We start from the raw sequence: 26,534 nt of genomic DNA, 5'->3' as shown, positions 1-26,534 counted from the left end.
AGTAGAATCCAAATTGAATTTGCCATGGTATCTACAATTACTTCACAACCTACCAGTATTTTTAATTCTGCTTTTTAGCTGAGAAGAACTCTTCCTCTTATTCTTTGATTTGGGTGTTTTATCTTTTGATGCCAAGCTTGCTTGCGCTGATGCTTTTCTAGATTTAAATGTCTTTGTCACAGTAGTTGGGTCTACTGGATCAGGCATGCTACTAAAACTCTCCAAAGACTCTTCAAACTCTCTTCTCCTGCTCATATCAGACTGACTTTTATGACCGGAAGCCATGTTTTGTAGTGAAACTGCAAAACCTGCTTTCAGCTGAGACTGATCATCTTTTTTCACTTCCTGGCTATCATTAAGCCAAGCTGATCTTTCCTCCATTTCTTCTTCAGGTTGTCTATGACTCCTTCTGTCAGAAAGAAACACACACCACAGCATATCATCATATAGTCTCTCAGACATAAACAGCATGTATTACCAGGTAAATAGCATTATCTGTAATGCAAGGTATCTGCCCTGGTTACTTAGACACCAACTGAATATTAAAAAAAATAGTGAGAATCCTTCCAAGTGGAAAATGGAAGACATCTGAAAAAACCCACTCATTTACCATGGATTCAACCAGAATACACTTATACAGCTATTGCTGTGTTGAAATTGTACTACAAAACAAAACAATTCTTGCAACAGCATTCAGTAGTCTACTGTAGCACAAAAAATAAGCATTCACTGAAATAATATCCTCTAGTTATTCAAACAGCTGTCTCAGAAAGCATGGAAATGAAATCTTCTTCCACTTACAAAAAGTATAACAAAACCACTCCACCACTATATTTGATGTTAAAATGTTAATGAAATGATACATTAGTTAATATAGAGAAAAAAAAGTTTTAAAAGTAGTAAAAAAATTTAACTGAGAAACTACAAGTAAAGCTCATCTTGTAATTCTATTACAGTAAATTTCCTGAAACAGTGATGAATTCACACAAGCCTCAGAAAACAGAGAAGGGAGAAAAATTATTAAAGGAGAGTTGCAGTGTGATATGAAATACCTTTGTTTTTCTACTCCGTTAGAAGAACTGCTTTCAAAGGGTTTGGGGAATGCCATATACTCAGTTTTCCCAGAAGCAATATGATCTATAGGATGCTGTTGCTCTTGCTGCTCACTGCTCTGTGGGGAAATATTGTGGGAAAAGTCTCCAAACCCAGAAGGGAACACTGGATTATAGTTGATACCTACAAAGAGAACAGGAGAGTCAGAAGATGCTACCTCATTTATCTGTGTGTTAGGAGTCAAATTCGAGACATATTGTATGACAACATAAAATTATGAAGCAAAAATAAAAAGGGGAAAAAGATTTTCATCCTGAAAGCACCACAATAATCAGAATTTATCTTAATGCAGGTTTCAAACATTATTGGATACTACACATGCCCCTACAATCCCATCAGTGGAGAGACTTAAGAACCCCAGTAAAGAGCTCCTACAAGTGAAGGTACAAGTGACATCAGTTCCAAAAAAGGCAGAGCTCTGTCTGCATGAAGACTTTATCAATACTTCAACTACTGTCAAACTGACAAAAAATTCCAACAGTACAAGTATTCTTAGGAGTTAAAGCAGCCAAATTCATAATACTTATTTTAACTTCAGAATCTTTACAGCAATGGCAAATTGAACTAACTATTCTTCCATGCAGGTTCCATATAATTTATGGAAAATATATTCTTAAACAGAAAACAGACTTTAGAATCTGAAAGCTGCTATCTAGGTCTATGCCTATTTCCTGGTTTCCTGAAAAATATTAAGACAGCTTTAGCAACTTTTACTGATACAGTAAATGACCTGTATTTTTTTCCATTTCAAATTCAACCCTAAAAGTAGGCTAGGTAATCAGATTAGGAACATTGTATCTAAGTCAACAGTTACTCTATAAGAACAAAAATTAGTAACACACTCCTTTTACAGGCATTTAAAACAAACAAAAAAAAAGTGCTGGAACTTCTAAGAGAGAAATAATTACAAAATGCCAACTTAACATTAGAGGGTTGACTGAGAACACTATTAAAGGCTTGCTGAAGGTATGTAAAAGCTTCAGAGGTTGTTTCCCACATGCTGGATGAAGAACATTTAAAGTGTTAACTTTATGAAGTGGCTGTTCTTAACTATAACCAACTTCTTATTGAGAAAGCCTTGCTTTTCATATTTAAGTCAAAATATACAACTGTTCAGAAATAAACATTAACAAACTTCTGCTAGGATAATACAGATTCACACAAGTACTGTTTAATACCATTTCAATATAAAAAAAAAAAGTCCCAGAGTTTCCGTAAGTTCACATTAAGATTTCAATTAAATGAAGGAACAGAAATTCTTGAAATTACTACACCTGTAGGAATACTCACCTGGAGCAAAGGAAGAAAAATTAGTAAATCCTGGTACATTAAACAGGTTCACAGGTTGTGGAGGAAAGCTGAATGGACAGAAAACAGGAGATGGAGGTGGTGGTGCACTACTGCCTCTCTCCTTTCTTGATGGTTTCTCTTGACACTGTTGTTCTTGCTGGCGCATAAGATCGTTTAACATTTGTTTCAACCTTGAAAATAAGGAAAAATAAACACTTGAGGGAAAACAAGAACACTAAGGGAAAGCTGTAACTTTATACTCAAGTAATTTGAAATTACTATTATTTCACTTTCCCCATGTAATGTACATAAAGAACTGCTCCATTGAGCTAGGGAAAAAAAAAACCCTCATATTTATTCCTGAGCAACAGATAGGAACAGTTTTAAAACCAACCACTCTGTACTACTAGTCATTTTTCTAGAGGTTCAACAAAAAATTGACTAGATGCTAAAAAAAAGGCAGGCTGATAAAGAAACTTAAATAAGACACAAAGTACATGCAGAAAGCAGCGTTAAACCTACTGTAAAATGTTGTATTGAGGCCAGTAACTATATACCACATACCAAATACAGAGACAAAGAGCCTGAACATTTATGTGGGGAATTGAAATTACTATTGCATCTTTTTTTGAAAAGTAACATTGTTCAGAAGGTAGCAGTAGTACAACCAAATGGAGCATAAGTCAGCATAAATTCTGACTGACTGAGAAAGGATGAAAAGTCTTTGCCTCATCTTTCCATAACCATCAGAATCCACAATCTTGCCAGGTAGTCTAACGAAGACTAGAGACATAAAAACATATTCAAGGAAAGCAAGTCTACACCAAAAAAACGAAAAAGCTTAGGGGAGACTTTTTCACCATGTTACAGTATTTAAAGGGTGGCTGCAGAGAAGATGGAGACTCCCTCTTTACAAGGAGTCACATGGAAAAGTCGAAGGGTAATGGGTACAAGTTACTCTCACAATGAGAGCAATCAGCCATTGGAATAATCTCCCTTGCGAAGTGGTGGATTCCCCCACACTGGACACTTTTAAGGTTCAGCTGGACAGGGTGCTGGGCCATCTTGTCTAGACTGCACTTTTACCAAGAAAGGTTGGACCACATGATTCTTGAAGTCCCTTCCAACCTGAGATTCTATGATTCTGTAAAATAAAGCTATCGCATCAGATTTTTGGAAGAGATGACATCTTTCAGTTCTCTTCACTTGAGATTACTCAAGAAGAACCAAAGGTGTTAAAGCAATGGTGTAAAAATCAACCAAAAATGCTGTTTACAATTTCAAAAGCTTGTAATCAACTCAGAAGTTCAGCAGCCTCATATTTAACTATTATCTGTAATCTTTTATTTACATTACCATGTTCTCTGTTACTGAAGGCATTTCAAGGTCCACAGTCAAACACCAATACAAACCTTTGGATGTTATTCTGCTGCCAAGTCAGTTGAGTGTAACACTGGTTTAACTGATGCATAATTAGATGCACTTGTGAAGATGTAACATTACTGGGCATCATATTGTAAGGGCCTGTAAGCAAAGTCTGTAGAAGACAAGAGAGGGTCTGTGGAAAGAAAATACATGACAGTCACCAAATTACCAAAACCAGAAGTCACTGCTGTAAAGTTTTAGAGGGAAAAAAACACAGAGAACAGCAAAATAATTGCACTTTGTATCTACCTGCTGATCCTGCATCAAAGTTTGACAAACGCTAACACTAAATTCATGCTGTTTCTTCAACTGATTGATCTGCTCTTGCCATTGCTCCTTCTCTTCCACATATGAAAGTTCAGACATCCACCGAAGATTTTCCTGACGTCGCATGCTTATGTTTTGCTGTTGCCTGGCCTTAGACAATGGACGATAATTCCCATCTGCTGAAAGAGGACGGCAATTTTTCCACCTGAGTGGGGAGAAAGGAACAATGAGGACAAAAGCTGACATTTCAAACAATTTGTTCTAAGGATACTTCCACTACTCAAATTACATTTCAGCTGTACATTAACAACTCATCTGGCACATGCCATTTCAGTGTGCCACCTAATCACCCATGCAATTTTGTCAATCCAACATTATCCTAAACAAATGGAAAGTTAACAGCCACACCGACCACCACTGTCAAAAAAGAATTGCTAAGGATGTTTCCAGATCTTGTTTTTAGTATCGTCCATTACTGATACATAATATGTACTCAGACGAAAACACAGACCACCAACACAATACACTAAGAATTAAGAGGTCCAGCTCCTGACGAGAAGGCCACTATCTACTGAAATTATTTTGGTATCAAAATAGAGAAAGTCAACTGAAGAGATATACATTACTTTTAACGTGGCATACGTCACGTAAAGCTTATTAGGGAAATCAATTAGGTAAGCAAGAGTTTAAAAAAAATTTTTATTAAAGTATCTCTTAAGAAATAGTTTTCAAAGCTGAAAAAGCCAACAATTTGAAAGCAAAAAATTTGTTAGTTTAATTGTCTGAAGTATTTTTTCTGAAGAGACCAATCAATATGGCAAAAATTTCATACAGGTTATCTTTTAAGCTGATTACAAAGCCATGGTAACATAAGGAGCTACTACAACACAACTGCAGAGCTCAGTGGCAGACATTTAGTACAACCAAAACCAGAAGACATAGTCAGTTATACACACTGCAGGTACAGAGTGTCAGACAAGGAAGTGCCACTACACACAGCTCCCTAGCAAGCAGAAAGATATTTCACTATGCTGTAAAAGGATGCCTTGTAAGTAATGCAATGCTTCTTCCACCCCTTCCAAATATACTCTGACAAGCATTGTATCAACAAGTAATGCCACTAACCTATCTTTGTTTTCTTTAACAAAATATGCATTTTCTGGTATGTTGTTATTGGGATAAATAGAGAAACTGTCATTCAAACTTGACGCATCTTCCTCCTCTTCTTCTGCCTGACCGACTCCATCAGAGAGACAACCATCTTCATCTCCATTCTCTTCCTCTAGTGCACACTGGGTAGAACCTCCCCATGTAGCCATTGTCCTAGTGAACATTGGAGAAAAAAAAAATTAAAATGATGTTTGGGAAGGGAGGAGTACTTTCTTCTTTAGTTTATGATAAATCATTAAAAAAAAAAATCTGTTGACAATTATAGGTCTATCTTCAATTAATCAAGCTGCACCAAAATTAGTTTAAACATCTCACCAATGGAAAATGAAACTAGTATTCTTCTGATACTGGCACAGTTAGTTAGAATTACTTACCGTTCTGGAAAATTATTACTTTATTATTGTTAAAAATGGTGTAGAGATAACTTAGGTGATTTTCAACATTTAGGGAGCAGGGGAGACTAAATATGCTGGGAAGACCCATAAAACTGACAAGTTACCAACTAACAGTCAACAGTCGCTTTAGCAGTCAACAAATCAATTTACTGCCCCATCATCTCATTCAGTGCTCAGATTAGAACAGGAAACTGCCCCAAGACTGACATCTAACTAAAACACAGAAGCACCCACTGACTACCACAGAGTGACTCATGTTCTTACTTTTCAGTCCTACTCTGCTGTGGAGTATGCTGGACTTCTGATCCTTCACTTTTAACAGACGCAGCAACAGTAGATACCGTTTCTGTGAGCTCTCTCCTCCTCTGATGTTCAGCCATTAAAGCTTCAAGTTGCTTTCTTCTCTGTCGCAACTCTTCTCTTAAAAGCTCATGTCTTCTCATCTCAGACCATAACTGTTTACAAATGGAATATCAGAATATAAACAAATACTAAAGCACATTAAAATGTCAGTATTTGATACTACACTGATACCTTTTTGTTCAGACCTTGGTATTACACTAACTGAAACCACAACAGAGAAAGCTGCAAAATATATTCTGTATTTACTATTTATCTCAAATACTGCAACATCTAATAAAGTAAAGAAACTTTACAGACATAATTAAGAAAAAAAGCGCAAGTTTCACTCAACACTGTTTCTATCACATAATTTATGCATTGTTAGTTAGATCTTTAAGTAGCATGACAGAATATTACCCTCTGAAGAAATCTGAAAATTGTGACAAGCACAGAATACAACAAAAGGATTTTCTGCAACCTGCCGAAGCTTTAAGTTGCAGTGTATTGTTGAACAAGACCTAAGAAAGCTATGATTTACAAAGAAGAGCACATAAAGGGAAAGGTATAGATAGAAAGAGGTCTTTACCTACATTAAACTAGATACACTGAACACATAACTGGCAAGATACTTTTACGAACACATAAACAGCACAACCTAATAGAGTAACATACAAACCCAACTTCATAAACAATTAGTCTAGAAAACAGACTTGAGAGACAGGCAAGTGACAATGTACTCAAGCCTGAAAGCAAAACAAATGAGTTGGTGGTAGCAGAGCTAAAATGTTTTCCAACAGAAATCCATATGTACTTCGACAGTTAATAAGCCAACTTGTTTGTAAACTGTTAGCAATTGCATCAGCATATTCACTGTAGAGACAGTTTCTTTTCAGCAGGAATAATTCATATCTTTTATTTAGTGAAAAGAAACAAGTTGTCCTATAACGCTTATTTAGAAGATGTCAAAGTTCTGAAATTCTCTTCTTAGAGAAGGAAAATTTGACTTTTAATGACAACAGTACAGGCATTGCCCAAATCAGCCTCACCTAAACTGTTAAAGGAGAATTTACAGCAATGCTGATGCAACTTACAAAAAACATCTTTTAAAAAGTTATTTTTCAGATATTTGTTTCTGACATCTGATCTAGCCAGGAAGCACTTTTCACCACATTTCCCTCTAACCCTACAAATGTTAGCATAATTTTCAGAAAGACTATGTAATATTCAGATCATTATTCAAAACATGAACTTTAGGGGAAAAGAGGAAGGAACACACATAGAAGGTAAACTACATTTCAAACAGTGCTATCATTTTCTTCATGGATGTCTTGCCTGTGGTATACACTATCCCATGTTCACAGTACAAACACAAAACTCATTCAACTTCCACGTTAATTTTTGGCAACAACTGCCATACTTGGGGAAAGATCGCTTGCCAGTGCAGGTCAGTATTAACTTCTTTCCAGAAATGAAACACTTTGTTAAAATGGCTACTACTTCACTTCCCATGCCAAGTACTTAAAAATGTGTCCATGTTACCTAGAACATTTTTCATTAACAAACCTTTTTAAAGTCACAGAATATCAAGTATGAAATACCTCATTGCCTACTGCTACAGATTCATCAAACTCAAGTAAAGGCTTGCCAGCTGCATTACACTCATTCATCGCCGGAGTTGAGGTTGCTGGTGAAGAATGCCTATTTGCTGGGCAGTTACCCAGGCCAGCTGACAACTGAAAGCAAAACAGCAAAACAGAGTAGGGTAGCTTTCTAAAACTTACCTTCTGTTAAAATACAGCACAGTTCAGGCTTTATGAGGTAGAAGAATTAGTATTCAGCGAAAAGGGATTTCAAAATCAAGGCTAAATACTTTTCTCCGAACTTAGCCAGGAAACAACAAAATTTATTTTTACATAATATAATATTACATAATGCTGTAGATGCAAAATATTTATAATTTACTGCTCACTTCACTGAAAAAAGTTCATCTTCAAAGAGTATGACACAGTACAGCACTGTGCAGTTAAGTTTGAATACAACAAGGTGTTGACCATAGTTGTAAGACACAATATTGTTTCAAAATACCAGATCCTGCAAATGACTACTTGGAATGAAGGTGCAGTGACTAGCAAGTATGGACAGACACATTTCAGGTTAAAAATAAGAAAGTTCTCTGTCTTTGAAGACTTTATATCAAGGCTTTTGAGGTCAAACTACTGTGAAATTCAAGCTTGATACAGAAATCACTGTGCAAGATCCTAGAGTGGAATGAGATAACCAGAGCTCTTCTCTAGGCTTAGAAGTCCAGCTGCTTACAGTATACAAATTTAAATTCTTTCCAATTTTTACAGTGAAAAAATGGTGTAAAAGGTATCTTATGCTTCATTGCTCAACAGCTTAAGAAAGCAAAGAAATACATTGTACCTACTTGAAGGTCAGGACAAGCTTTCTGTAACACTTGAATTTTTTCTTGAATTTCAATCAGTTTTCTTCTTTCTTCTTGTAACTGCTTAAGCTCCTGTTGCTGCTGCTGAAGTTTAGCTTCATAAAACTTCTCTCTGTGCAAGTAAGTTATCCACATATTACTTGGCATGAAGTTGCCTAAAGCATGATTCTACTATCCCTTGATAAAGGCATACCTTGCTTTTTCATTTAGTCCTACATCTTTTTGTAACTTGTTGGTACTAGCTCGGACATTATTTGGCTGTTGCTTTGCCTCTTCCATCTCACCCAAAAACAAGTCACCAATATTAGATGCATTTGCAATTGCTGCTTGAGGTTCTGGATCATCACCCTAGAAGGATGTCACAAAAGGCATTTAGACTATTTTCAAGATGATACACAAAATGTAACAAGTTTAGTTTGTCAAACTAATTCTCCAAAACTAAAAAGTCTGAATGGCTTTATCTTTAGTTCAGTCTATGAAGTCATCATCTTCATGGCATCATGACTCAGATAAATCAATGAGCGAATTTAACTTGCACTATAAATACAAGTTAACTTGTCTCACGATGAAAGCACAAACCAGTTGATTTCTCTTTTATGCCTGAGTGGATAGAAACACACAGGCATGTCAAGAAACAAAGGGGGAGGTGAAAAGAGGAATAGGAGACTGAGGTGAACAAGACTGCTTAATTACTGTAGCCATGAAGTTAAATATTACTATCAACAGCTTAAAATAAAAACAGAACTACTCTTGAAATTTAAATCTAAAGTATTTAGAAACTCTTTCTACATGGTTCTCTATTCCACTTGTTTTCATAATTATTGTATTTTCAGTCCTCAATTTAAATAAAAAATACTAAAGCTGTAGCCACTGCTTCTTTTGTTTTCCAACATGATCATTCTTAACACAGAACCTGCTTAACAAGAGAGGTCATGATGAGTGACCATGTACAACACAGCTACGCAGACCTACAGTACCATTACTGAGTACATACAGATACAAGCCTTGTAAATTCAAAGGAAAGATTGAAGACATGCCATTAATTAGGTTACTTCTTAAGGAAGCTGCTGTATCATCTCTAATTCTGTTAACATCTCTACAGTGATGATAAAAAAACAAGATTGATCTTGATGCTAATAAATTTTTGATAGCAGTATACTCTTCCAAGTAACAAGATAGTGCTTATACTGCTGCTATTGCAAAACGTATGTTCTAATTGAGATTGATTTCAGAGTTCTCACACAGAGACTTTACATTTCTGATACGCCTATGTGTATTCAGTTTGCAGACACTACATCAGATGGTACTCAAATGTGTGCATTCTGTAGGGACATTACATATATGAAAACATGTTTTAAATAAATATCACTAAGTTAGTATGAGATATTCTGAATGAAAAAAACCTTTCAACTCATAGCTGGCCGTCAAGATTCCCAAAAATGCCAGAAAACATCACCCCCAAACCAAAATACCCAACTTGAACATGTTGCAACATGTAAAGATTTCATTCAAAACCAAGTAGTTTTTCCTCAATGATTGAAGTGTTGCAAAACCTAGGATTCAAAACCTAAAACTAATGAATATTCATTATATACTTCAAAATGTAGATCACTATTGCTTAAAAAAATATGAGACTTCTTGGTTAATATTTTGTAAAACAGTGCTAAGGTTAAGTATTAAAGCCATTCTTCTGTTAAGTTAGCAACGTGCAAGAGAATTCCAACAATGAAAAAAATCAAACGTTTTTTTCTCCGAGCCTAAAAATTAGCATTTTAAATATTATGCTAAGTAGAGTGTTTTTCACCTATGTTATACACTACATGAAATAATGAATGCTACTTTTTGCACACATTTGTATTTATAAAATACCTGAACCATAGCAGCAAGGTTTTGTAACTGTCTAAGTTTCTGTTTTGCAGCTATAAGTCTATTGATCTTCTGCTCAAACTCAGCATCTCCAGCAGCATCACCCAGGCTGCTTCTGTGACTAGATATGGAATCTTCACTAACTCTATCTTCTTCCACTTCATCATCTTCACCTTGGGGTACGTCAGTGTCTTTGTCATCCTCCCTATTATGACAGTCTGGAAATAGGGAGAGGAAACAAAACAGTACCAATGACACATTACTGAGCTTCTAAAGGCCACTGTAACTACTAGACATTAGAAAAAAAAAAAAAAATCTGCTTAATCATTAGACTCTTGAACATTTTACTCAAACAATTTTCTCCCAAATTTGGTATGGCAATCAAAATCATCTGCACTAAGACTTAAAATTATTACTAGATTTTTAGAACATACCTAGAGTAGAAGACATTTTGAGAGTCCTTATATTAGCAGCAGATCGGTTATTTATTTCACAGTCTGTATTAAGATGTCTTCCATCTCTGTTATTAGTTCCACATTGTACATTTGAGTTGCTATTTATTTCACTCCAACTACTGATTCCTTGAGGGTTTCTAGGGTAAAATACATTACTCATGTTAACTTTTAAAAGAACTGATATTGATGGAATTTTACTTCAGCCATTTTATTAAGTGGCTTTTATAGGAATGTGTCCTGACCCTTAAAAAAAATTCAATGCCATATAAAATCAGTCCAGACATTTGAAATTTCTCAATGGCCATCTCTCCAAAAGCTTTTTATTTTTTTTAAGCAATCAGAAACAGCTATGCATTATCCCCTGCCAGATCTACAATATGAAATGCTTTCAAGGTATATGTTTATATTATAAAAACTTTATGATTCACAGCTAAATCAGTATTCATTTCTGCACAGTGAAGATCCTTGATGCACACCATTGCCCTGTTAGGCTACAGCTGTAAATGCCTCCCTAAACTGAAGTTTGTTTTCATTCCAATTCCCTAGTCTAGGCCTGTTAAACTTCTAGTGCAATTCCATACACATAATTCAGTGCTTAAACCCAAAGGAATTAGAGAATTTGAAGTCTCTTATAGTGATTTTCTAGATGTCCAAAATCTACGTAAGTTACCAAGGACAAGATTGTTATCTGTTTAAGAAAGCGGCTTCAAATGAAAAACTTGAGAAAGTTACTGTAATCCCAGAATTAAGTTACTTCTGTTTGACTGAAATAATATATTGCGTCAGGAAAACTGCAACAACTTAGCTACAAAGATTTATAATGACAAAAAAGATGAGAACCTAATATTTGTAACAGGCTGTGGATCTTCACATTCAGAATCACTTTCTGATTCTTCTGTTTCCTCCTCTTCCTTAGTGTTTTCATTCACAGCATCTGTCATCATATCAGATGTTTGTTCATAGTAGTGAACTAACTCACGTAACTCATTCAGTCTCTTACGAACTTCATTTAGCTTCCTGAGAAAAAAAAGAAGATGCTGTGTTTTGTCATATTAAACATATCTATGTAGAGGTAAAAAGTACCTATATAGTTTATAGCTCTTAAAGTTTACTGCCATTTTCCTAGCTGTAAGAATCTTCTGCTTGAAGCTCTGAATGCATTTAACTGTCTTGGATCATTTACTAAATGGTCTATATACTAAATGAAGTAAATTAAAACAGGAAATTGTTTCCTAACACAGAACTTAAGGGTAACACTCAAAATCACTAAAGCACATTATGAAAAAAAAAATAAAGAACTTTTACTGAAGCTTTTCTGTTGGATTTAGATTGTCATCCTCTTCACTCTCATTCTGAGAAACCAGGCAATCAGGAGGATAGGGAGCAGATGCCAGGCTATTTGATTCACCATTGACAACAGTTACTATGCCTGCAGGACCAGAAGCAGCTGAAGTTGTACTTCTTTGATCAATACTCCTTTGAGGAGAACCTGAAGTAGGAAAAACTACAGAAAAGAAATATAGCTCATAAGCACAGCTTGCAAAAAGGAACCCACATTTTAATACAGTTAAGTAACTACAGAAATTATTATCAACATACAAACCAGCAGTTAATAACTTATTTTCTTATAACAACAAATGCTTTTGTCTTGTTACACGGTATGCAATGAAATTAAGCAGAGTGTAGTAAGTAGCTATTGTAAACAATACTTCAGTAGGTTACTTTTAGCTTTATCAAACTTCAGAAGTGGAAGCTTTCATGCTGTGAATCTGCCCAAACAGTTCTTTTAAGGGTTTATTTACAGCTGAATGGCTTTATTTGAAATTTAGTATTTTTCTTTTTATCATGTTGAAATGTTATCAATTTTTTTTCTTCTGCTAAGCTCTTTCGCCAATGAGACATTTGACACTTGCTTCTTCCAGCTTCATAAAATCACATCCAAATATGTTCATATTATATGCTTTTAAGTACATGTAAAAAAATGGAGGTATACTAGTGTAACTAATATATCAGTCTGCCCTTCACCAGGACCATGCTTCAACTGCCTCACTTCTTCATGTTGATCAGAATACACTGTGATCACCCCTCAGAAGTTTCCAGCTATAGGACAAACCAGTATAATTCACCAGTACAAAAGTATTTCTAGAAATAGAAAGTGAGAGCAGCAAGTAGGCCCACATAAATACTTTAAGGAAAAGAAAAAGCTGGCTAAGGAACAGGACGAAACTCCAGTTCATTCAGACAGTTAATGGTATGGCCATCTGGTATGGCCTATGATCAAAGTCCCTATGACTACTGTATAAGAAAAATCTTTTGGCAGCAGACAAGCAAACCTTGTAACACCACAGAACTACTAATATCTGAAGTGACATGAACATAAATACTGGTTTACTGTGATAAAAATACCTAAAGTTCAAGTTCATATGGTACACTCCACAAGTCACATGTGTCAGTCAAGCCTTGAAGAAAAAAAGTATCCCGTCACATTCTCACATCAGACAATTTCAATGTTATAAACCAAATTGCTACTAGCAAAAACACTCATAATTACTCAGAGCTCTCCATTAAGCCAGAAACTTACACAGCATTAATTGCATAATATTGCTCCAGCACAGCTTTATTACCTGCATTTCATTAACCAGTTGCAACAGGAAAGATCATGTTACAAATATGCATGTTAAAAAAGTTGAACTTCTGAAAAGATACAATTCTGTCTCTATTTACTTACAGGAGGAGTTATTTAGATGTTGGTCACGAAGCGTATGAAGTTCACCTAACAGTTTGTCCATTTTTTGCTTTTTACCCTGCAACATTCGCATCTTGTTAAAAAGCTGCGCCTTCTCATCTGACAGGTGCTCAGACATTGAAGAGTTCCTGCTCTGTGAAACCTCTCTGGTAAGTGAAAGACTTTCTGCTTGCCTTCTATTGTCTGGTACAGACTGTGTCTACAAAGAGTAATTTCATTTTATTCAGAATACTATGAAAAAAGCCAAATAAACAGTAAGAAACAAGAAGCCTTCTTACAGGCTTGCTAGGCTCAACACCACAACAAACAACATTATAAAGCAAAACTGATACCAAAAACACTTTCATGATATTCTAATTATATATTTAATATATAATTATATTGTGATACAGAAAATACTTCTTTGGATGTTCATAGGAAACTGAGACGGAAAGCACAGACCAGTCAGCTAATAACTCTTAAGAACAGAAGATGCTGAGCTTTCAAGTTTGGAAAACCTCATTACTCCACTAGCAACTGCATGCAAATAAGCAGACAAACATTTAACTGCACTGTTGAAAATAGTAAGAAACACAGACAATGGCAAGACTTATACAGTGCAATCCAAGGACTGACCTGAGAATCATGAAGTTGGTTGTGAAAGCGCTGAATTAAGTCATTCAATTCTTCATTCAGTTCTGATGTAAGGCTTACTCCTGAAACACTACCTGTAGTCTCTGTTACAACTGGGCATGCAGAAGGAGGAGAAAATCTAAATTATTTTCCACAATGATGAAATAAAGGCTATTTGATGAAAACGTTTGGTTTCTCAAGAACATCAGTATACTGCACCTCTTTAATGTTGTGTCCTTCTCACCCACTCTATTCTTGAAAGATTACTTCCATTACAGAAATACTAACAAGCCAACTCAGAGGTCCTTTGTGAAGAACCACACAAAAGGACTTTGTATGTCTGTTTGGTGTTTTGCTAAAAAGGTCGGAGCAAAATGAAAACCACCAAGCTGCCTAGGGTTGATGGAAACATTTTGCTTGTTAGAAACAAAATTGTTATTACTTAGTATAGCCAAACTAAGAACACTGCATGTCATTTTCTTAAAGCAATAAATTAAGGACACCAAGATTTCATCTTGGTATAAATTGTAATCTTTACAACTGCCAACAGGGGTTTGTCCTTCAAAAAGCTTTGTGAGAGGAATACATTAAGACAACAGCCTTTTTCCCCCTCCCTGAAAGCTCAGATTCAGGCAGTACTATCAACTGAGAGATCCAAGTAACTGTTACCCTAAACATGAATCAACATGTCATAATGAAAAATCAAGCACAAGTATTACTCATTTTCCCCATAGACCACGACTTTCTTACCTCCATAATAAAGTTTTACTATTTTTCAAGTTTAAAACCAATTTTTTTGCCTTATGTTGAATCTTTACATTTCCTATTCTACAATTCCTTCATGTACCACATCTTTACAGAAGTCAACAAACAGCAGTAAAACCGTTGTGACACAAGTGAAAGTAAGAAACAAAAACACCACCAAAGAACTAAAAAAAAGTTCTAATTTATCATAAGTAATCCTATTTTCTACCCACTTCACCTACCCACTCCTCAGCAAGATGGAGTTTTCTATATCTGAGGGAAGAGGAGAAAGTAGATTCCATCACAGGTCTACTGCCACAGAGCAGATGGGAGAAAAATAATTACTGAAAACCATTTAAGAAACAAGGAAACACCTTCCGAAGATGACTGCTTCTCTTGCTCCTGTGGTAGCTTTCTAAAAGCTCTTTACTCACCAACTGCTCTGCTTCTCTTCCTACACTAAAATCTACAGTTTTCTTAACTAGTTCCACTTCTTTCTTATAGTCTATCAAAGCAAGGACAGGAGAAAAAGCACAAAGAGGAGCTCATCAGAACAAAGAACCTTAAAAAGAGACCTTTTGTAAAATGTAGAAACCAATGCTTACATTGCTGAATGTGTCAGTGCAAACATGTAATTCCCTATAAATACACACATAACTGTACCCTATTTCTAAAGAAAACTGAACAGGATTTAGGGAAGCATGGGGTGCAGGACAAGCTTCCAACAGAAGATAATTCACATGCCAAGAGTACACCAATGAAGGACAACTATCTCCCTTTTAAGGCTGAACTCCTGAGAAAACAACTCTGCTAACAAGCTTTAAGCAGATATCAGAGGGAAGTCTCTGTCCCAAAGATTTTTTTTTGAAGAACTGGGAATATAAGAATTAGTAGAATGCTTTTAAAGTGAACATTATAACATAATGATGGTGCTCTGTTATCAGAACCACGTCCCCAGTTAACATGCCATGGAATCTCACAGAGTTCTAGTTTCGTATTTACTTATGTAACTGCTTTAGCAACTTCCTCCATTCTTTTACCGGATAAATCATTAGTTTACCAATGGCTATTAAACAGCCAAGCAACCAGCCACTAAAACCAAAATCCTATGAAGAAGCAAATAAAAACTCAAACTACTAACTGCCTGTAACCAGAAGCATGAAGAAAGGGAGAGCACACTCTATATCCCCCAGTCTGATTCTTTCCTTCAAAGGCCTGGTACAAAGATGGAGATGAGAGGCAGACTCCTAATCTGAGGTCATAGACCAATTCTTAGGAGAAAAATACACACTTTTAGGATTTTATAAGTAAACCACAGTAAATTAACTCACACAATCAACTGAAAAACACACATTTTACAATGTTACAATGCCAACTCTTTTCAGAAATAGAAGCACTGCAGTAAAAAAAGACCTTTTAGTGTGTATTCCACAAGTCCAGCTTTAATCATTCAATCAGCATGCTAACATGGCAAAGACACCATCATACCACATACCAGAATCATCCATGACAGCAATTGCTTGCTCTGCTTTATGCTGCAAAGCAAGAAGAGCTGCCTGTCTTCCCTGAAGAGCCTTCAATTGCTCCTGCTGTTGTAGCATCCTTTTCAATAAATCATGCTGCTTCTTCAAGTTCTCCAACTCTTCTTTAGCTTCCTGTTGAGGATCTCTGGCCTGCAAGATATGGAAGAACATTACCATAATCATGACAATACATCTGTTTTTTTGATTACTAGTGACATAAGTCTTTAAACAAGCAGGACTTTAATAAATCTAACAGCCTGGTTAGTGTAAAAAGGTGAAAATGAAACAGCTTCACCTTTCCGGTAGTCCTTTTCAGCCTAAAAATTTTAGACATCCCATAGGGAGAGCCTGTACCACCAAGACATGCTTAACACCTCTGGGGGTTATGTTTTCTTTAGAAATCCACTCAGCTGCTCTAATGTTCCAAAAACTAACCTAAGCATCCCTCTGTCTCTTTAGTCATAGAAGACCTTGAGACTGGTAAAGCTAAGCAAAATAAGGCATAGTAACATGGACTGTATAATACAAGATCTAGATTGATTTACTGGCCTACAACATCTAGATTTTCATCAGTGTTTTAGACATTTTTTTCTCCTCTAACCTATAGTGGGTTTAGTTTTGTATGCTGTATTTATGCCACAGATAATAGAATAGAGCAGATTTAGGTAAACCAATTTAAAACAAAAAAATGTACAGAAGTCCCTCTATACCATATATTCCAACACATGGAAATAGATCTGAAGAAATGAAAGCATGTTAAGCAGATAAAATTTATTAAATCTTATCCTTACTAAAAGCTGAAGATTTGTCTCAAAACTTTTATTCAAGGATTGTCAGCAAATTAATGAGATATCCACCGTTAAAATCCTGACCCTGTTTGAAGTTGGATTATTTCACTATGCAGATGAAACCATGGAAAAATTTGCCTCCTTTTCATTAGGAGTTTACAAATATTTAAAAAGAACATTTCTAAATTAAAAGCATCATCTGTCCACATAGTGCTGAGTTCTTCAAGTACAAAATTCTTTCAGTACAAAAATTCTGCACTAAATGTCAAAATAGAAGCAGGCACCTTATTAACTAGTTCTGGATACCAGGGAATGCTCAATATTCCAGCAGACAAAGAAGAACACATCCAGAATTCTAAACTTCTTAAAGTGTCACTAAAACATGCACTGCAACTGGCACTGATCATTCATGTTAAACTTTCACCATATATATAAAGATCCAAGTCAAAACAGAGTATGCAATAAAATCAACACAAAAAGGAACAAATGGAAGCAAGGGAATAAGGGGATGTCTCTGTCTTCCTCACCTATACAGCTTTACCTGAAGCATCAGATTTGCTTGAGTTCATCAAAATCACAATTTTTTTTAAGCTATATTCAGACTAATAAGCTTGAAAACATTCAAGCCTTTTATTTTATGGCAAAAAAAAAAAAATCAAACCTTTAACAAAAAAATCAGAGTAAGAGACAAAGCCATAGAAGAACTGGTAACAGATAACAACAGAAGTTTTAAACTCCAAGCCCCTTAAGTCTTCCTCCTTTCAACCAAGTATTTACAGCTATACAAAAATATTTGTGGAACAAGTTAGGGCTACCTTCCCTAATTTGTTTTCTCTATGTGGTATTAGTTTCAATTTGCATTGGCAGACTATTGGTGTTAACAAGACAAGTGCCTGGAAGTCACATTTACGGTATCTTTTTCCAAGAAGAGAACAGCAAAACTGGAAGGTTAATCTATGTAAAATCAGAACTCCTGCTGTACAGTTACATTTAATACTTATCTGTATTGACACTTCAGAAGAGAAAGCTGTCAAACATTTCTATCTAATGGGAAAAAAAGACTCTAGGCAAAAAAGATTCTTTCAATGAAAAGATAGCTGGTTATGGATAAGCAGGCCAAACATTCACTGTGAGTAACAAATGCATCTGAAGCATTTAACAAGAGGAAAAAAAGTCAGCATGTATAAACCCTATTGGAGGCTAAAGTAATATTTTGAAGTGTACCTTTGAAAGCAATCCATGTTCTTGACTATTAATCCTACAAGGCCAGATTCCCCTGCCTTTCAGAGCAGCTCTGTCACTTTTCCCTTTAGAGCTTACTGTAACCTGTTCTTGTGAAGCTGAATTCCCTTAGTTTGTCCTCAATGTGGGGCCAAATGCTCAAACTAAAAGATACCTCCTTCATTAAATAGTTTAGTAGGTTAGATTTTAAACATGTGCTTCAACTTAGCGTGCACTTTTAAGTTACCCACTTCTATCTTGTCAAATAATGAAAACCAATATAGCTCCATACAGAAATCAACCTTTTAAGACTGGAAATTCATTCTACATGTCATATATTCAAGCTGCATGTAAAGAGAAATTAGATGCAAAATGACAAGCCAAACAATAAAAGTAAAACCCATTCTGCAAAGATGAAGAAAAATGCAAGTTTACGCACATACTTTTTAAAAAAAATGTACTAGTCTCTTACTAGTTTCCAATTTTTTGGGGGGGGTGTTGAAAGTATGTCTTCTGTGTTTATAATTTATTTTTTTTTAGAGGGATAGAAAGAGTTCTTACAAACCTAAAAATAATGACAAAAACTTCTTTATGTTTTGACTGCTGTTTTACTTCCACGAACATCAATTCCCCTCATCTGGAGAGCTTTCAGTGCACTAACTAGCCGAAAGAGTATTAGCTCTTAGGTGCTACACTGTCCTCAGTATATTAGTATTGGAAGATGTAAAACATAAGTTATTATTAAAATGCTTTTGTATTTACTACAAGAACCATTTACCATGTTAATATAAAAGCTTTTATAAATAGAAAGAAAGATTGTCTGTGTATCTCCAAACTAATTACAGAACACATTTTCTAAAAGGTGCTCATGTCTCCAAAAAAGGAGAGAAACTTCTGTGTTAGGTCAGTTTTCTATCACGCCACTAGCAAGTGGAATGGCCCACTCATTACTAAACCTCTTCTCACCCAACACCAGCAAGTTTTCCCCATTAACAGAAACAAAGTTATAAATCAAAAATTTTATAGTAAATCATTCTTTCCTACATCAATCCAGTGCATACTCTGCCAAAGCAAATATTTAACCCTTCATTCTACTGTAAAGACTAAAGATTTTTTTAAAAAATAAAGATACATTTTTGTTGTGACAGAATCATTAGTTTTTTCCCTACATGAAAAAAAAAATCCGCACATGCATGAATACCTTCTGAACAGAGTATCCGGGATTTATTTTTTTTTTAATTGGACTGTAGATTATGACACTATCATAACAATCACAACAAAACCAAAAACCCCTGTTCATTTCTAGCACCTTAATTACTAAAAGGCAGCTTACCGTGGTATCTGAAGCCTCAGACTGCACATCAATGTTTAGCGATGTGCTCTCACCTACAGAACCAGATCCCACAGCTGAATCTATAGTCCGAACATCATCCTCCTCATTTTCTCTAGCCTGAAATATTTCATTAGTATAAATCAAAAGCTATATAAGGGGGCAGGTAAAAATGAATTATGGAAGGTACTACATATCAAAGCCAACACCCCCAGGAGCACCATCAAAACATCAAAGGTCAACTCCTAAAACACTTACAGTGCAGAAACAAATATATTATGTTCTCAAACTTACAAGCATCTTTTGCAAAAATTTCAGATAGGATTTCTCCTGCTCTTTAAGGTGATCTATAAGGTGTGATAAACGCTCAACATTGGCCGATCTTTCATTTTTCTCTACAAGATCATCCCGCATGGAGCTGGCCTTAGCAATATAGTCGCGAATTTGAACTAGTCTGCTCACAATCTGTAAAGACACTGAAATTACTGAATGCATTCAGCTACAGCTTTAATGTATTTAATGCACAAGACATGGTGATAGCAACAGCAAAGTAGTAATTAAAGGGGTGACATACTAGTACTTTCAATCTTATAAGCACACTTCTGCAAGTGGTTAAAAGTGAAATGCTTTTGTAATGATAGATTTATGGATGCATGAAGTTGCAAGGGGGCTTCTTGTGACATAGGCTAAAACAGAATTGAGCTCATTAACATATGAAAACATTAAAGTGTGAGAGTATTTTCTGGAACTGTATGGAAGAGAACCAGCCTCTAAGATGAAAATACTGCTTCTGTTACCAACAAGCAGACTTCTAAAGAACAACACATGAATAAGTTTGTTTCCACATTTTCCTCAAGTCCGCTTTTAGAACAGGGGGAAGATAAGTATTTCCAATAAATATTTAACACATACCTTCTGGAAAATATAGGAAGATACCCTGAAAAGTAACAAGGTAATTGAAACCCTTCTTAGGAGTCAATATTCTGTAGACTTTATGGGCTATGTAAATACCTGGCTGCTATCCATAGCTGCTTCTCCCCTTCCATCTTCTTGAGCAGAGACTTGACAATTTTGCAAGAAATCCTTGCTTACAGCAGCTCCAAACAACTCTTTACATTGCACCGATACCCCACTTTCCTTTTTTTGGGAACCTGAGGCAGGATCTTTGCTTTTGTTAGTATTTATCTGCAGTGACAGGAAGTTGAACGGTTTTTTGTTTTCAGTAAGTTGACGTTTGTTGTTAGCAGCCGTTGCCCTGCCTTGAGAATCACTTCCAATGCTTCTCTATAAAGAAACAAGAGAACAATTGCTTTATACTGGAGGAAGAAAATATTCTCAACGCTGATTAGTTTCACTGCTTGGATTATCAGTTTGGCAGTATGATCAGGCTGATTTTAAGGTTACTTTAGTCACTGATTAGCCAAAAGCTAGCTAAAGACAGTGCGGGCGATATTTGCCATAGAGTTTTCAGAAAGCAAGCTCACGCTCCCAGAACAGCTGAGAAGCAAAAGGGTTCTGCAACTCCTCAAAGCTTAGTTCCTCACCCCAGCTGTGGCCTTCACCTTTATTATAGTGAAAGGTATCCTACTTTTCCAGGTACGTTTCAGAGAATAACAGTAACAGAAAAGCAACATATTCACTTGCAGAACACGATACCTCATAACTTCAGCTTTTCTTTAGGACCTTATGAATAACAACTTGTTGCCATAACATACATCTGGGGAGGAAGTTATGCGCAAACTTTATATTCTAAGTCAAAGCAATGAATCACATTTGAAAGAATCTTCACAACCCAAACAAGTTAATAAACTTTGGCAAAGATTAACAAGCTTCTATTCTGAAACTGTTAGAACAAATTTATGCCTTGTTACCAGAGAATTAAAGTCTCGTGCTCTTCATTGTTTTGGACAAGGAAAGGATGAATGTGCCATATTCCCAAAGAAGCAGTTATGGCTCAGGAATTCATGCCATAAATTGCTCTACACTCTATTGAGGGGGAGTTTTTAACACCACTCTTCTGCTTAATCCACCATGTTCAGAATTGCAAACTGGCACTTCAAGAACAGACTTTCAAAATAAGATTAAAGATATTTTTGAGTGGCAGACAAGTATGATGAATAAGAAATACTGATCTGAGGACACAGGAATTTGTTCATGATTGAGAGGAAGAAAGGGAAAAAAGCCACAGTTCTGAACTTTCCATAATTTTCTTGAGTTCAAAATCGGAATTTTGATTTGGCTCTCATAGCGCCTATAAGCTTTTTTACTTTAATCACTTATGAAAGCTTGCTTTATTCATCTGTCAAATTATTAAAACATAGCTGAATAAATTTGGTAGTTACATTTAGAATGGGAGCTAGTATTCACACAAACCTGATCCAGATCACTGAAGTTTATTCTTTGTTTAAGCCTTTCTAGTTCAGCCTGCTCTGGAACAGACATCTGGGTCATGTATCGAGCATGAGGAAAACTATGAGGAGTTCTGGTTTTCTGTCGTCCCATTCCAGGTGAGGATTCTGGAGATATATCATTAGTAAGCCTTGTTTCAGCTTCCCCACCAAGTTTTTTCTTGTTTTTTTCTGAAGATCTATTTGCTTTCTTTTGTTGACTTCTCCAGTCCTTAAGGAAAAGAAGGAAGAAAAAAATTCAGAATTGTTATCCACATAGATAAAAAACAACTGTTTCAATTCAGTAAAAGAGAGTTTACTTCCATTTTAGACGTAAAAATAAAAACCACTATTAAAATATACACTTAAGTTTCCTTGAGCAAATGTCACGTTACAATTTTCTCCACTGCATAAATTAAAAAATAGCTTCTCAGGAAGTTTTAAACCTATTTCATCCTACACTGCATTAAATTATTTCAAATGAATCTAAAATTGCATTTTTCTTCTTTCCTGAAGACTCTTCAGCAGATTAGAACTTTTAAAATTAAGAGTTTTCACTTTCATGACACCTGCAATGCTTTTGTGTCTAGCTACTTTATTTACCCAAAACACTTCCCATAAATACATCTACAGACTTCCAAACCTCTGAATTACCAAACCTTGTTGCTTGCTTACATTTACCTCAATTATTTTCATTGGTTTTACAGATACTTACCTGTAAAGCTGTACTGACAAGGCTTTGGGCTTTGTGTTGTTACCTGCCACTAACAGAATATTCCTGGTAATTTTAACGTACAGCATAAAATGGCAACTGAAAAGTAAGATCAATTATACCGTGTTGTTCAGCCGGTCATCAAGGCTCTCATTGCTCCAGCTAGGTAAATCCTGATCATTCATGCCTTCTTCAAAGGGACCACCTCCTGTTGCCATGACAAGCAATCAATAAAAAGAATCTGAAAGAAACAGCTGAAAGAAATGTGTTGTACTGAAATCAGTTTATGTAAAGTATTTTAAAGATTCATAATCTGAGATGACAACTACATATTCTTTATAAAATGCAAACACAAGGCTGTTCTAGGAAACTAAACCCCCTGTTCACTAAATCGTGTTACTAAAAATGTAACTGTGAGAACACAGATACTAGCATTAGAAATTAAACAGTTGAATCTGGAGGTTTTTTTAATCCCTGCTCTTAAAAGGAATTTTTCTTTTTCTTAGGCTCTCAATTTTCCTCACTTCAAAACACACTATACAGTTCTTGGAAAGGCTGCTTTGTGATTCATAAAGCCTGCACTTTCAGGTCCAGGGTGATGTCTATTCAATACAGTAAGTGACTCTGGATATGCAGTAGGACAAACTTTCACCTTTATTTCAATATTAATATGTTGACAACAGAGCACTGAAGGGAATACTTGATACAATACACAGAAAATAGATACCAATAAAAATATTTTTACTTTCTTTACTACGGGTTTAGTTATTTATGCATTGAATGCCATGCTACATAGGTTGTAGTTTCTAGGAAAAAAAAAACAAATGATTTGGGTTTCTTAGAGTTTTCTGCTCTCTAATAGTGTCATTCCGAGAATTATAAAGCAATCTCTATGTCAAAAGTTTTCATTTTCACTCCTAGTTTTGACAGTAGTAATAAAAAAAGTTAAATCTCTAAGTGGAGAAATGAAGTATTCCTTTATAGCAGTAAAATTAGATTAGCCTGTTTGAAAAGGTGAAGAATAAATAACTGCATATACTCTCAGGCTGCAATAAAACCTGTGCAGCCTAAGTGCTGCTGGCATAGTTTCACTGCACAAAGCTGCAAACTTTTGCTTGTGAACAACTATGAAGTTCTGTTACATACGTAGAGGTAAAACAGTCTTGCAGAGAATTATTTTTTCCAGCTAGTTTTAACTGCTAAGATATGATCCTAGCTTTATCTTTAATGGAAAAGAATCAAAAAGGACTATTTCTAAATGTTTTACTGCAACCTATCTACTATTAATTTTCATACCAAGATTTCACACAACATGGGTGAAGAAATAGCCTAAAACTCAAGATTAAGAAGTATCTAAGAAGTTGGGTTTTTTTTAAATCAGTTCCAGAAAAAAAAATTAACCCTGAACTAAGTTTAAATGCTGTACTAGTACACCTATTGTGCTTAAGTATAGTATTCAGTCAAAATCACACAGTACAGCCCTCTCAGTAGGTGCACTGGCACAAAGCAATATTTTAATGCAAACACAGCCTGTTACGATACCATTAAGGAAATGCTCATTATATCATACTGCATCTCCACTTGGCAGTATACCAACCTAAGTCACACTAACACAGTTAGGAACAATTCACCTTCTGCATCTCACAATCAAAATCCTAACACAGGTATAATTAAGTGCCTGTTACTCTTGGAACTGACAGATCTGTGCCCTGCTGTCCTTGCACATTCATTCACACTCCATTCTTCATCCCAACAGACATATCCACTAGGCTGTGCAATCAGAGTACCATCTATAAGCCAGGTAGCCCACAAACAAACCTGAAATAAAAGACAGATGAGATCTCAACTGGATAAGCTCTCTGGTCTGGCTAACCTTATGAGTATATAAGATCTGCAGGCTCGAGGAAGGCAAATAAAAACTATGTCATGAGGAGAAGCGAAACCCAGACACATCAACTGTGAAACCACACCTTCTGCGCTACTTTCACCCAGGTGAACTGTGAGATTTGTTTAGAAAACAAGAACACAAGGCCTTTTCACATCTTCATTGCTTTCATGCAGAAGCACAAGCATCCTGTGAAAAGTTCAGAGAAGCTCTCCTGCCAACGCAAGGTATATTTGACAAGCATCCAAAGCTAACACAGTTACCAGCTTAGCTTATTTTAAAAACAGCTACATTTTCTAAGAACTTTCTTCAGTTACAGATAAACTGTTCAACTTTGCAGATGTGCAAGACTCAACACTTCAAGTGGTACTCTATCCTGCCCACACCACTAAGCATAACAAGTTCATCTTGACAAGATTAGAGGCCATCTGTATTTACAGTTCAATTCAGTAAAGCACTTGCTTTTCTTCGTGTTATACAATTCTACTAAAACCATGTCAAAAGTAGTTTTTCCCTACCTTATGCTGTAAAATCAAGAAGTAGCAATATTCATCTTTATGTAATAGAAATAACTATTCACATTTGATTTAGAACTTTCACAAAAGCTATCTTCAACTATCTTTGCTGTAGGAGTCTCTGATTACCTCTGAAGTAAATTCACTGTCACACATGTAATACTCTGGATAACATTCTCAAACAAGGACACTAGGCAGACACCAGTGCACTCTAATAATTACAGCTCAAAAATAATACTATCCTGATTATTTCCAGCAAGAAAATTTTTAAGTGTTCTAAGAGAACTGTGTCCTTCACAGACAGCAAGTTTCTAAACATTACAGTCTTCAGATTTCCAAGTTATATTCAAGTGATTTTAAGATCACAGAGCTATACTGATATTTTATGCCTTTGATTTAGTTAAAAAATACAAAGAGGTTCAGCCAAGTTTCTTCTTAAAGAAAAACTTATCCCCTAGGAAGCTGTGATTTTCACCTCCACACACATACTTCACTAATTTGTATTTTTTCCTTACTTTTCGTTTTACCAGCTATTTCCAGAAAAAGTCCTTTTATAAAGATCTGGTGTCCTCCCATTATGCTATTTCTACATCCAGCAACCCATTACCAATCTCAGATTATTGCACATTACAGAATCTATTTAAGCATGTGTGTACTGCCTTACAACATCTACTAAGGTACTTGGAAAAAAAAAAAAAAAAGACCGTCAAGTATATTTTCTACAAAAATAGTAACTTCAGATGTACGATTAGTCAAAACATGTAATGCTGTAGTCATAATATACAAATTGCTCAAAGTATCGCTACCAAACATGCTAACGAACTAAATACATAGTTTTAAATACTTTTTTTTCTACAGCAGAGTTGTTTTTGACAATTTTTCCTGTAGCATTTATGTGAACTGCAACGGCTCTGAAGAGCACTTAATTCTGCACATAGCTTTTGAAAATTAAAAATAGAAAACAAAGTAGTAAAAAAAAAATCATAGCGCTATAAAGACTGACAATAGGATCGAACGTCTTGAAATTTAGCATTTTAAGCCACGCGCCCCTCACTGAGCATTAGTTTAGCATCAGTTTAGCATCAACTCATTCAAAACCTGCCGAGTACTGCCAATCATACAGTACCATCAAACAGAAACACTCAGCGGAGCAAGTCCTCCCCTGTCGCACCGGGCAGCCCCCACACGAGCAACGCGCGAAAGGGACCTGGAAGCTCGAACACCCGGCCCACGGCGGAACGCCCGGCACCCCCGGCCCGCAGGCCCCGGCCGAGTCGCGCACCTCCGCCCTTCCCGGCGCCC

General features: G+C 35.8%; 1 protein-coding gene across 12 annotated transcripts in view; it reads right to left on the bottom strand.

Annotated features, from left to right (window-relative positions):
* The window catches only part of PCM1 (pericentriolar material 1), a 41,295-nt gene extending 17,882 nt beyond the window's left edge, over window positions 1-23,413 (bottom strand). For 3 of the 12 annotated variants that reach the window (XM_026846655.1, XM_026846657.1, XM_026846660.1), the window contains exons 1-22: window positions 22,955-23,412; window positions 22,107-22,352; window positions 20,745-21,017; window positions 20,028-20,198; window positions 19,737-19,853; window positions 16,367-16,544; window positions 14,131-14,240; window positions 13,498-13,714; window positions 12,075-12,273; window positions 11,610-11,786; window positions 10,749-10,906; window positions 10,318-10,532; window positions 8,642-8,796; window positions 8,431-8,560; window positions 7,601-7,735; window positions 5,925-6,115; window positions 5,221-5,418; window positions 4,078-4,300; window positions 3,816-3,961; window positions 2,404-2,594; window positions 1,053-1,236; window positions 54-409 (exon numbers count right to left, since the gene is read on the bottom strand). In XM_026846655.1, the coding sequence (XP_026702456.1) occupies window positions 54-409; window positions 1,053-1,236; window positions 2,404-2,594; window positions 3,816-3,961; window positions 4,078-4,300; window positions 5,221-5,418; window positions 5,925-6,115; window positions 7,601-7,735; window positions 8,431-8,560; window positions 8,642-8,796; window positions 10,318-10,532; window positions 10,749-10,906; window positions 11,610-11,786; window positions 12,075-12,273; window positions 13,498-13,714; window positions 14,131-14,240; window positions 16,367-16,544; window positions 19,737-19,853; window positions 20,028-20,198; window positions 20,745-21,017; window positions 22,107-22,352; window positions 22,955-23,050 (4,066 nt within the window). In that variant the 5' untranslated portion in view covers window positions 23,051-23,412. Of the gene's footprint in view, window positions 1-53; window positions 410-1,052; window positions 1,237-2,403; window positions 2,595-3,815; window positions 3,962-4,077; window positions 4,301-5,220; window positions 5,419-5,924; window positions 6,116-7,600; window positions 7,736-8,430; window positions 8,561-8,641; window positions 8,797-10,317; window positions 10,533-10,748; window positions 10,907-11,609; window positions 11,787-12,074; window positions 12,274-13,497; window positions 13,715-14,130; window positions 14,241-16,366; window positions 16,545-19,736; window positions 19,854-20,027; window positions 20,199-20,744; window positions 21,018-22,106; window positions 22,353-22,954 lie in introns of all 12 variants that reach the window. The other 9 variants (XM_026846656.1, XM_026846659.1, XM_026846662.1 and 6 more) reach the window with 7 other exon arrangements.
* Between the last annotated feature and the right edge of the window lie 3,121 nt (window positions 23,414-26,534).

The sequence above is a fragment of the Athene cunicularia genome (genome assembly GCF_003259725.1).
Source record: "Athene cunicularia isolate RWA chromosome 4 unlocalized genomic scaffold, athCun1 chr4_part1, whole genome shotgun sequence".
Lineage (NCBI taxonomy): Eukaryota > Metazoa > Chordata > Aves > Strigiformes > Strigidae > Athene > Athene cunicularia.
This window is presented reverse-complemented; position numbering and strand designations above follow the sequence as displayed.